Source organism: Puntigrus tetrazona, chromosome 24 (genome assembly GCF_018831695.1).
Source record: "Puntigrus tetrazona isolate hp1 chromosome 24, ASM1883169v1, whole genome shotgun sequence".
NCBI lineage: Eukaryota > Metazoa > Chordata > Actinopteri > Cypriniformes > Cyprinidae > Puntigrus > Puntigrus tetrazona.
Genome location: NC_056722.1, coordinates 10551020 through 10563151, shown reverse-complemented (window position 1 = coordinate 10563151; position 12132 = coordinate 10551020). Strand labels below are relative to the sequence as shown.

The 12132-nt window shown below is 37.7% G+C and overlaps 2 protein-coding genes across 3 annotated transcripts in view; both read left to right on the top strand.

Annotated features, from left to right (window-relative positions):
• The first annotated feature begins 1405 nt into the window (after positions 1–1405).
• On the top strand, positions 1406–6831 carry LOC122329576 (patched domain-containing protein 3-like). Its single transcript, XM_043225876.1, has 4 exons — positions 1406–2370; positions 2500–2621; positions 3138–3283; positions 4215–6831. Exons 1-4 carry the CDS (start codon positions 1672–1674, stop codon positions 5954–5956), a joined length of 2709 nt encoding a protein of 902 aa, XP_043081811.1. The 5' UTR covers positions 1406–1671; the 3' UTR covers positions 5957–6831.
• Positions 6832–9942: 3111 nt separating this feature from the next.
• Positions 9943–12132, top strand: part of gpr158a (G protein-coupled receptor 158a) — a 78037-nt gene continuing 75847 nt past the window's right edge. Inside the window, exon 1 of one of the 2 annotated variants that reach the window (XM_043226910.1) lies at positions 9943–11374. In XM_043226910.1, the coding sequence (XP_043082845.1) occupies positions 10530–11374 (845 nt within the window). In that variant the 5' untranslated portion in view covers positions 9943–10529. The remainder of the gene's footprint in view (positions 11375–12132) is intronic. The other variant, XM_043226911.1, reaches the window with a different exon arrangement.

The window sequence follows — 12132 nt, the reverse complement described above, 5'->3', positions numbered from 1 at the left end:
GAGTAGATGCACTTTTTATTGTCATTATTTTGCAATTAATGAAATCTTTGCTTACTCCTTCGTCGAGTGCTGCTTACTACAACTACGTCCCCGTAACAATTGGTAACTGACATCTAAATGCATATTCTAAATACATAGTCTCCTCCATATTTGTCTTTTGCTAAACAACTGCACTGATAATTGCCCACTCAAAAGAGCATCAAAGATTAATTTTCTAGTTTTAAGGCTATATTGTGGGTGGTGTTCTCTTTTCCCTTTTTTTTCTCTTTGATGAAGAGTCCATTTCTCATATTGCATCTGGGAAATCACTGACCCTGAGCGGGTTGTGTGTGAAATATGATATTAGACTGTTCTCCGAGGGCCCATATGGGCCTGGACTGACAGCTGAGTGACAAGGGCCTGCAGGGCTCAAAACTACGGCCTGTTAAAGGCTGGAACAGCACTCTTCACTAGCCGTCACAGCCGCAGTCAACCATGCAGGGAAAAAGATGGAAAGGGTTAGAAGAACTGAGTATTTTATGAGAAAGTAACGGAGAAGCAGAAAGTTTTGTCTTCAAATTGCCAAATTTCCTAATAAGGTGACATTCTAAAGCTTAGCATATGCAGCATAGTAGTGGGATCAACTTTATAGTTGGGGATAGTTCACATAAAAAATAAGTCACCCTTAAATAGCTAAACAAGATATTTTTAATGAATTCTGAAGTCTTTCTGATTTTGTAGTGCACTTGCCGTCTAATAAACACAATAAGCTTGGTGCTCTGATGATATCCTGTATCTTGTATACATTGAGGAGTACATACACTCAAGTTATATTGGCACAGATTCTGTGTATTAATTCTTTGTGACTGTATAGTTCCCAGGATATCTACACAATGGATTAAAATGCTGATGGTGTAAAATAAAAGGAAATCAACAAATAAATAAAAGGGAACAAACATCTGGATGAATCCAGTATCAAAATGGGTTCGATTTTGTTGATAGAGAAAGCAAAAGAAAAGAAAGCAAAAGAAATCACAATATGTTAGAAATAAATAGTCAAAAACCAACCAAATGCAAAATCTTCAGTATACATAAGAATAAAACTGTTTTATTTAAAATGTGCTACTCTCATTGCTTCAGAATTAAAGTCATTTTTATATGTATTTTAATTGAAATCTATAGATAAAGTGGAGTTAAACACTTTTTGGGTGTTTGGTTCAAATACATTCATATCTCGAAACTGATCAGTGCGTGAAACAAAATGTTTTTGCCTCTAGTGTCTTGCCATAAGTAAACGAAGTTGTCTGCAAATAATTGGGAAAGTAAGGTTTTTTTATTCTCTTGAGGTATTTTTACTGACAAGATATATTTTTATTGATCATCCAGGCCTGAATAACACCACTATCACGTGCAACTTGGTAAATGATATTGCATCTTTTTCTGCTGCAAATGAACAACCAACTTGTTTCATGTATAAAAACTTCCTTCATTCATAGTTTAGAAGTAATGAGGTCATGAAAACAATTTTCAGGAAATATAAATAATGCCAGAATTGGATGGATAATTATTATAAAATCTTCTTCCTTTTACTGTTTGAACACACCTCTGGGCAGGGTTTAAGCAAATGTGTAATAAAAATAGAACAGATGAGCGCATCGTTCAGAACTAGTTTTTGCCCTTTCCTTCAAGACCATGGCGTTTTATCGCACAGACTGCGTTGAGAAACCCGTTTCTAAGCTTTTTGAGAAACTTGGCCATCTGGTTGGTTCTTATCCGCTTTGGTTTTTTGTCGTTCCTCTGATAACGTCCGCTGCTCTCGGAGGAGGACTGTACTTTCTCAAAGACGGCGTGAACAATGACGTTGAACAGCAGTTCACACCTATCAATGGACCTTCCAAGCAAGCCAGAGAGTTTGTGAAAGCGACGTTTCCAAGTAACGATTCGCTGTTTTCAACACAAAGACTCTATGCCGAGGGAAACTATTCAGTGATCATATTCTCTGTGACGGAAGGAAACATTTTAACAGATGCCCTGTTTGAGGAAATCCGTGAGCTCGACAAGCAAGTGCATGGTCTCTCTGTCACCGTCGACCAAACTCAGATACGTTTTAAAGATCTTTGCGCCAGAGAAAATGGAGAATGCGTCCCAAATCCCATATTGAACGTGACTGATAATAAATTCGCCAATTTATCATTTCCGATAAAAAAGTGGAGAGGGAAAGATGTTTTTCTTGGCTCTACAGTAGGAGGTGTTGAAGAAAGCGGAGGCGTGATCCAACGAGCACGTGCCGTCAAACTTTTCTACTTTTTGCAGGATATCAACGGAACCTTGGAATGGCTTCAACAGTTTCAGAATTTTCTATTCGGAAAAACGTTCAACAAAGGACTCGAGGTAGGCAGCCTGTGAAGGAGTTCACGCGTTATCAGTATTAATTATCAGTAAAGCCTGTACATACATGCATACTGTATTTCCATATGTACTTTACGTAGCGTATATGTAGATAACTTTATCAATCTGCAGGTGTCTTATTTTACCTCGCTCTCCAGACAAGAGGAGATAGAGAAACACACAACAGATGGCATTCCTCTCTTTTCAATAACTTACTCACTTGCAATCTCCTTCTCGGTGTTATCTTGCATGCGGTAAGAAAAAGATATCACACATATTCAGACAGTGCAGGGAGTAAAAATAAATAAAACTGTTTACACACACAACTGATCAAAGACACAGTGACAGTAAAATACTAACATTTTTATATATTTGTCAATCTTACTGTTTTACTGCTTTCTTTAAATTGAATGCAGCCTCGGTGATTGTATACCTGTTATTCCCCACATAATGATGACCAAACATCATGCAAGGGTTAGGTTTAGGGTTAGGGCATAGAAAGAATAATTTGGTCAGTATAAAAGTATGTACAGTATGTGTGTGTATCTAATTTTCCTATGTTATGTTCTCTATGTTATATCTAATAAAAATAGCTTATAAATCATACAGAATTAAAAACCTTGTGAGGAGTGGGTTTAGAGTAAGGGGATAAGAGTAAGAGTATTCATAAGTATTCATGTCACTATAAGTGCCAGTAAGCAAAAGATGAGAATGAGAATAATAAAACAGAAATCACTAGTGGTGATGTATTATTTTATATTTTATTTCAGTCTCGATAATGTGAGGAACAAGATTTGGGTTTCGTTCATGGGAGTTCTGTCTGCGGGTCTTGCTGTGCTGTCTAGCTTTGGCTTGCTGCTCCTTTTACGAGTGCCATTCGTAATAACAGTGGCCAATTCACCTTTTCTGATTCTGGGTAAGTGTGTGTTTGTGCAAAATAGAATATCCATTAAGGCTTAATTGCATATTGTTTACATACGCTACAGAAATAAGCATTTTGATTAATGTTTTGTTTGGTCATGGCGTTCATTTTCACACAATAAAAGTAAAAAGGAAAAGGAGCAACCCCCTCTTCCTAGAAAAAAACACCCTATAAAAATAGCTCAGCACTTGAGTAATAATTTTGCGACTTATTCATTAAGACTTGTTTTTAAAGTATGCGTCTTTCATGAATACGAAACCATTCGTTGCTCCCCGTTTGTTGAAGCAATTGTTCTTTTAAAGAAATTACTTTTATTATGCATAGAAACATTAAGATTATAGTGTTGGGTCGCTGGGGTATATTTGTAGCAATAGCCAAAAATACATCAAAAGTACACATTTTTCTTTCGTGACAAAAATCATTAGGATATTAAGTAAAAATCATGTTCCATGGAAGATATTTTGTACAGCTTTTATTGTAAATATATCAAAATATATATTTAATATGCATTGCTAAGAACTTAATGTGGACTAATTTAAAAGTGATTTCCTCAATATTTACATAATTTAAAAATAGTTGTATTTTATCCAAATATTGTCCGATCCTAACAAACCATACATCAATGGAAAGCTTATTTATTCAGATGTTGTATACATCAATTTTGAAAAATGTACGCTTAGGACTGGTTTTGTGGCCCAGGGTCATGTTGCAAAAGTTTCAATAAGTGCTGTTCTTTTGAACTTTCTGTCATCATTGAATCTGTCATGAGTTATATATTTTGACTATATTTTGTATTTATTTTCCTACATAATCTAGTTCACCTAGTTCATCTATAAAGTTACTGGAAAATGTTTAGCATAAATTTTCAATTAAATGCGTGGTTTTGGTTTGGAGTTGGTTTATTAAGAGCGAGCTTTTCTCACAGGCATTGGTGTTGATGACATGTTCATCATGCTTTCCAACTGGCAACAAACCAAAGTGAAGGACCCAGTGGAGAAGAGAATGGCAGAAACCTTCAAAGAAGCCGCCATGTCTATAACGATCACCACACTGACCGACGTTCTCGGCTTCTACATCGGGCTCATGAGTGAGTTTCGCTCGGTTCAGGCCTTCTGCTTGTACACCAGCACATCCATTATTTTCTGCTACGTTTATAACATCCTCTTCTTTGGGAGCGCTCTAGCCCTGAACGGCAGGAGAGAGCAGAGTAACAGACACTGGCTGACCTGCTGCAAACTCCCAACCCAGACTCCTGAAGGAAAATCGTTGGCGTATCGCCTCTGCTGTGTAGGTGGCGACTATGACCAAAACACAGGTGCTGAGAAACAACAACCCATAGTACGCGTCTTCAAGTCCTATTATGGTCCGTTCCTGATCAAGCCCTGGACCAAAGTCTGTGTGATGCTGATATATTTGGGTTATTTGGCCGGAGGCATCTATGGATGTTTTAATTTAAAGCAGGGAATTAATATGAGGGACCTTGCATCCGACAGTTCGTATGTCATAGATTACTACGACAATGATCGGAAATTCTTCTCCAGGTACGGTCCAAATGTCATGGTTGCGGTGACTGAAGAGCTGCCATATTGGAATGAGAGCAGCAGATCAGAACTAAACCACTGCATGGAAAAACTCTACAGCTTAACATTTGTCAATCAAAATCTGTCAAAAGCAGTCTCCTGGTTGGACGGTTACTTACAATTTGCTCAAAACCAAAGGCTAAATGTAAACGGTGAAAATGTCTTCATGGAGAATTTATCATCTTTTTTCCTGCGCTACCCAGAGTTCAAGCTCGACGTTAATATCACAGAAGGCAAAATCGGTGCTTCAAGATTTTTTCTCCAAACTTTGGATATCGCCAACGCCAGTATGGAGATAGCGATGTTCAACGACCTCAGAAACGCAGCTCAAAGCTGTAGTGCAGCTAAACTACTAGTGTTCCACCCGTTGTTCATCTACTTGGACCAATATATGGTCATAGTGACCGGCACCATTCAGAATGTGGGCTTCACCACAGCCGTCATGTTGGTCGTGTCCTTGTTATTAATCCCAAACCCACTCTGTTCCCTCTGGGTCACGTTTTCCATCGGCTCAGTCGTCACCGGTGTCGCAGGTTTCATGGCCTTATGGGACGTAAACCTGGATTCCATTTCGATGATCATCCTGGTGGTGTGCATCGGCTTCACTGTCGACTTCTCTGCACATATTTCGTATGCTTTTGTTTCGAGCAAAAAATCGACAGCTAATGAGCGGGCAGTGGATGCATTGGTTTCTCTGGGTTATCCGGTGCTACAAGGAGCTGCCTCGACAATAATAGGCGTACTCGTTTTGGCTACATCTAGAAACCACATTTTCAGGACTTTCTTTAAGATCATGTTCCTCGTTATGAGTTTCGGTTTGGCTCACAGTATTATCTTTATCCCGGTGTTTCTGACCCTGCTGTCCTGCAGTTCAAACGAAACTAAGAAAACAACAACAAAGGTGCCTGATGTCATTCCAAAAATCGTCATGATTGAAAACAAAAGCACGGCATATGATAACTATGCGTTTACTAAGGACAGTCCCCACATGTGTGGACAAACTGTAAAAACACAAAGTACTGATATATATTTTATTCCAAATAATAAAATGCCTTCGAGTTGGTGCCGTGACCCAGACTGTCCATAGACACTAAGTGTAATTGAGTGAAATTGAGTATTGTGACACAATGTATGTGTCGAAATGTATTATTTTTTTTTAAATATTATATATTTGTATTTGTGCAACATCAAGTACAAATCCCGTATGTACTGTCATCCTAGGTCGCAGTGATTGATTATACATTACTTCTTGCACATTTCTCAACACCTTCAAAGTGAAATGTGGAGTGTGTGGCACGTATAGTTTTATCCGAAACAGATTAACGGGAATCTGATATTGTCAGGGTTCCGTCACTTCGGCCTAGTTTAATCAATGGCTTTGTTTTCATGTGAATATGCGCTCCGTGTTTTGTCTTTTCGTATGTTTTATTTGTCCCAGTATGTTGTCGTGTTCCTATGTTTCTGATTGTGTTGTGTCGTTGCATGCATCTTGTGTTTATAATGGTTATGTGTTTTATTGTTATGTTTTGTCTTGTGCTGCATATCACGCAGTACAAAAATATTGTCATATGACACGATAAAGATAATGTAATTTTTTAATTAAATGTAATATTGATACTTTGTCGTTTGGGATAACTCATGTTGCCTTAGCAGCTTTTTGTTAAAAAGGTGGCTATTTGCGAATATGACTGCGGCACACTTTTCCAGATACAGATAGATATATTTTACAATAGCAGATATCAGTCATTCCCAGAACAAAACCCTTTAGAGAGAGACTTTTGAAATATAAGAAAGTCCTGAATGTATCCTTTTTAGAGATCCTGTTAAAACAGGTCAGTTCACTCAGCGACCAACTTGGTCAGCTTTTTATTCTGTGCAAGTACAGCAACTATCTGTCTGAATAGGCAAAGTCTGAAATCTCTGAATGTCAAGATTACTTTTATTCTAGAAAAGTCAGGTCTGGTAAAAACTGTAGCAATCGTTTCAGAAATGAAGACAGAAAGTTAGTATATGTATAGTTGTGTGGATGTGTGTGTGTGTGTGTGTGTGTGTGTGTATATATATATATATATATATATATATATATATATATATATATATATATATATATATATATATATATATATATATATATATATATTTTTTTTTTTTTTTTTTTTTTACTGATTTAATTTGTTGTTGTTTTCCCCCAAATTAAAAAGTTTTCTTTTATATTAAATGCTTTTTTCTGAGCAAAAAATAAACATTTTCCTGATAAAAATGTCATTCAGTGTAACAGTTTTGTCAGGCATATTTACGGCAAAAATCGAATTATGATTTATTTTACATTTTTTAAATATGCCACTATTCTAGCTTTTGCTCATTTGTCAGTAAGTTTTTTTTTATTTAACGCACAGTAAAGTGCAATATGCTCCAAATTTAATGTGCTTTCTATGGAATTAAATTGTAATTATTTATTTTAATGCAAGATGTCTGCATTATTACTTATATATATATATATATATATATATATATATATATATATATATATATTATTATTTTTTTTTTTTTTTTTTTTTGACCGTTTTCTAAGACAGAAAATGTTCAAAATGCCTATTTGCTAAATTATTGTATACAGTGTTTCTTATTAAAGAGCGTAAGGTTAAGCAGATACTGCACATGGATATATTCTACCCCATGGCTGCCAAATGCACCTGATCAGGTTGTTTATAAGGGTCTGACACATCCCCTCTGTGGCCACACACTCCAGTCACCTCTGGTCTCGCCTGTCTTCTCCCTGCATATGATATGATGACATGCCATAAAGCTCCTGAAAAAGACAAAGAACCAAGAAAAAACTGACTCTGAGGGTCTGTCTTGAAAACTGTACCAGTCCCATAAAATCATTAATGCGTTCATTTAGCTTTGATTTTGATATTTTGTGAGAAGAAAATCAGTTATTAATGCATTCCACCACGGACATACATGTCTTACAGGTCCTATTACAAGAGACATGTGAGATATGTGTCTGTAGAAATAGTTACAGAATGGTGACAGAACAGGTTAGGAAGTGATTTTCGCACTGAAAAAGATTTAGCCCAAATTTACAGACACAAGATCAAGCTTTTTAAAAATCACTAAATATTTAAATTGTGGAAAGAGCATGTAAATGAATCCACTGCTATTATAAAATGAAGATCAAAAATATCCATAGAAGAAAAAATATCCTGACAGAAAATGACCTTTTCAAGACCTGTCAAGTTTATGAAAATTTCTGTCAACCCTAAAAACATTTCTGTGGCTCAAACAGTAAAGCATATTGCTAGCGCTGGCCATGGGTTCTTTTCTGAGAAAAATGAAAAATGAATACTAATTTTACATTAAAAACAACGGTGTTGAAAGTTGACATCTGTTTGTTTAAATGTAGCAAAAATAAATAGATTGCAAACTGTAAATTCAGCTCTTTTTTTTTCAGTGCATGATCACATTAAAGTAATTTACATTCATTTATATGCATGCCTCTTCACATTTGCATCAACTGACATTTGAAATGTGAAATATGAATATGAAATACATGCAAAATTGCTAAATTGTTCATTCTGTGAATAAAATGAAAATAAGGAAAACCTAATGTGCACCTAATTAATTTAGGTTCATATATATATATATATATATATATATATATATATATATATATATATATATATATATATATATATATATACACACACACACATACAGATAAAGTGATTGTTTGTCAGGTTGAGATTTATTAATGTGCAAATGTTTCAATTTATGAACATATGGTTCAGATACATGAATTTTTATGAGGGGCTTTGGTAACCTCTGAAGACAGTGATGGCATCACCGATTGTTTGATCTCACGTGCCATTTCAGTTCATTTAGTCGCTTGAGTCATTTGCGCCCCTGACGCACGCGCTTAGATTCTGAACATTTCATTGTTTACAGATCTGGATTAAGCGCTCGTGCGATGATGATGACTCATATTGCACCATGATTCACATCCTCACGCAGTCGCATGCGTTCGCCCTGTGCTGTTCGCTTCACTGCAGTATTTCCCCCAGTGAGCGACAAGCAGTGCTGCGCGCTCGGTGTCTCCTAGAAGCGAACGGCTTCCAGCTTGTACGCGTCTAATCCAAGAACCGCTGCTTTATTGGTAGTGCAGCGGCGTTTTATATTCAATCCATCGTTAGGGGCCGTTCGCAAAAGACGCGTTCTTGCGTTCAGCGGCGTGGCGGAGACGTTTTGAAACTGCTTAAAACTTGATATACGTCTTAAGACGCGGTGCTGTAAGCGAGACCTTTTGCGTTCGCTGTGTAATGGCGTGACGCAACGGAATGGAACAATAGCGTTGTCTCGCGACACGGCTTTTACTGTTTAAATAAAATAAAACTCTTTTGACGCGAGACGATGAACGTAACAGGGGGGCATGACGCGACGCGACGCCACCAAAGTCCGTCTTATACGTGTCACAGACTAACTAACTACTAAAAAATAGCGCAACGGTGCCCAGATGAACCGAAGTTACGCCACGCCGGGGTTTTAAAGCACGTTTTGAACAGCTGAGGGCATCTTAGACAACGGCGATAAACGTCCGTCCACAAACAATTAAAAAATGCGGACGGAAAACAAGAACGTGTTCTGTTTATTATGGCGCACGGCAGTTAGTTTTCATTGTTACTTCTCAATACAATCGCGTAATTTCACCACGACAGCAACGCCGTTTGTCTCAACGCAACGCATCGCCCCGTTGACGCTTATGCAGCAGGCACAGAGCTGTTATAAATGTACTCCTGTCAGTCGAGCGTTTGTTTTTTACCCAAACCCGAAACCTTTGATTTATCGTCGTTTTTTTTTTCGATGTATGTTTTTCTCCTTTCAGCACTGGATAGCTCCTTCAGTTTTACAAACACGCCCTCCGTCAAGTGACTGACAGCAGAAATGACCATACACCAATCAAGGGCACTTTCCTAAACCCTATAAGGTGATGAAGAAGACGGGATGTTAGTAGTGTTGGGAAGTCCGACTCATTTGACCGAATCGGTTCCTTCGAACGGGTCGGTTCAGTGCAGCCGATTCGCGAGACGAGTGGCGGAGAGGCGCTCTGACCGAACGAGTCTGTTTTGCGAAACGGTTCGTTGGAAAGAACCGACTCAATGAGCGGTTCCTACGCGAATCGGACATCACTGGATGTTATAGCAAATGGTTTATGCCGTTCTCATGCTTTAAGAGCGGAGTGGACGAAAGAGGGCGGAGTGTGTTTGTCATCCAAGTGTGAAGTACTGACTCCCTGCCTCCGAAAAACAGGATTTTTTTCCTCTCTCTCCCTCTCTCTCTCTCTCTCATTCGGTCACGTCTGTTGTGGTCCAGCATCATATTGGGAGGAGAGCGTCGGGGATCCTGCACATCTGCTGCGCTCCTGCAAGGAGATACAAGACCGAATCAGCATCACTTACACAAACAACACCAATGCACCTGAGGGGAAAGGGATTACCGATGCAATAACTGTCTTCTGGCCGGGAATCGGGTGTCAGAAATGCGTGGAAATCCACAGGTGAAAATGCTGTGCTGATTTGATTAATTCCAGCTGTGATTTCTCGCATCAGATTTGGTGAACTGCAGCTGGCAAAGGTAAAAAAAAAAGAGCGGGACTGCTGGATATGGCCATAATCCGGATATCGTTACTCTTGCAAGTGGGATTTGTTATAGGATCGAATTATAGATATGTGGAACACGATCGGGACCTAAAAGCAAAGCTGCCCATTTATAATACGCACAGCAACCAGCAAGCGCACCTCCGGAAGCCCCATTCGGGTTTAGCGCAGAAGACCGAGGAACAGGTACCCAGAGCGGTGAGTGCGTTTCTGCACACGGGGGATTCCTCCACCTTAAAACACGGCAACTGCTCCAGGAGATATGAGCTGGCGGTGTTGCGGGGAAGGACGCGCGGAGACGCGCATCACTCCATGCGCAGCGTCTTAGACACGGTCCTTCACGCCACAAACTTCCTCAACATGATCCTACAAGCGAACAGGTCCAGAGATCACAGCCTCAGACGCGATATGGAGTGGTACCACGCTCTGGTCAGGAGTATCCTGGAGGGAGACGTGAAGATCCATCGAGCGGTGGTCACCTTGAGCACCGAGTCCCCTCCTGAAGGGCCACCTGTTTACCTTCAGGCCACACGGGCAGGCGGAGAGATCATTCTGCAGGATTTATCCAGCACTGCCCACCATATACTGAAGAACAGAACGGCTGAGACCGAGTGGTACCACGAGCATAAAAGTAAAAAGAAGACCCATCTCCAAAAACGAGTGCTGAGTCAAGATTTCGCCTCTTTTGACGCGTCTGTGCGCAACGGAGAAAGTTACATTACCGACAAAACTCAGATTCACTGGTCGGCTCCGTATTTGGAGTGTAAAAATGGGAATTTCGTTCCCAGATGGCTCGTGACACTGTCTGCTGGCTTCTATGGCATTAAACCCAACCGGAATCCAGACTTCAGGTAACTTTGGTAACACGGATGGGTTGTTCAGCTCTTCATAATGCACGCTGAAAAATGTGTGCTGTAGAAACTGCTTTTAAATTTCGCAAACAACTGTAAAGAAACAGCAAGTAAAACAGTGAATTAAATGTGGCATTTTAAAGTAGAATTGTTATGTAAAACATAATCTTTAAAATTTACAATATTGATGCAGTACAGATTTTCCACACAGAATATGCTATTATGCTGATAATTATATTTTGTTTAGTAGGAATTATTATACTAGTATGTATATATATATATATATATATATATATATATATATATATATATATATATATATATATATATAATTTTTTTATTAATTAATTATATTTTTATATATTTAATTAGTTAATATATTTATTATTATATATTGATATATATATATATATTTTTATTTACTGAATTATTATATATGTTTATTTTAATAATTATATATATATATATATATATATATATATATATATATATATATATATATATATATATATATATATATATATATATAATTGCTGTTCAATTAATTCAGTACAGTAAAAATAAGATACTTAATTTTTCTTGAGATAAGTGGTTATTAAAATTATTTTAGCTTCATTTAAATTAACACATTTATTTCAAGATGTATTTATTTAAATGTATCTAAAATGAATCGTTTGCAATAACGTAGCTTAAAAAAATTGTAAATTCAATGAATAATTTATCTCAGTGAGGTTTATTTTCATAAGATGTTTTACAAT

Excerpts from the sequence above, each read along its gene's own strand:
- LOC122329576 (XM_043225876.1), top strand. The coding sequence starts at position 1,672 with ATGGCGTTTTATCGCACAGACTGCGTTGAGAAACCCGTTTCTAAGCTT. Across the intron at positions 2,371-2,499 it reads CGTTCAACAAAGGACTCGAG|GTGTCTTATTTTACCTCGCT; the intron begins GTAGGCAGCCTG and ends ATCAATCTGCAG. Across the intron at positions 3,284-4,214 it reads TTCACCTTTTCTGATTCTGG|GCATTGGTGTTGATGACATG; the intron begins GTAAGTGTGTGT and ends CTTTTCTCACAG.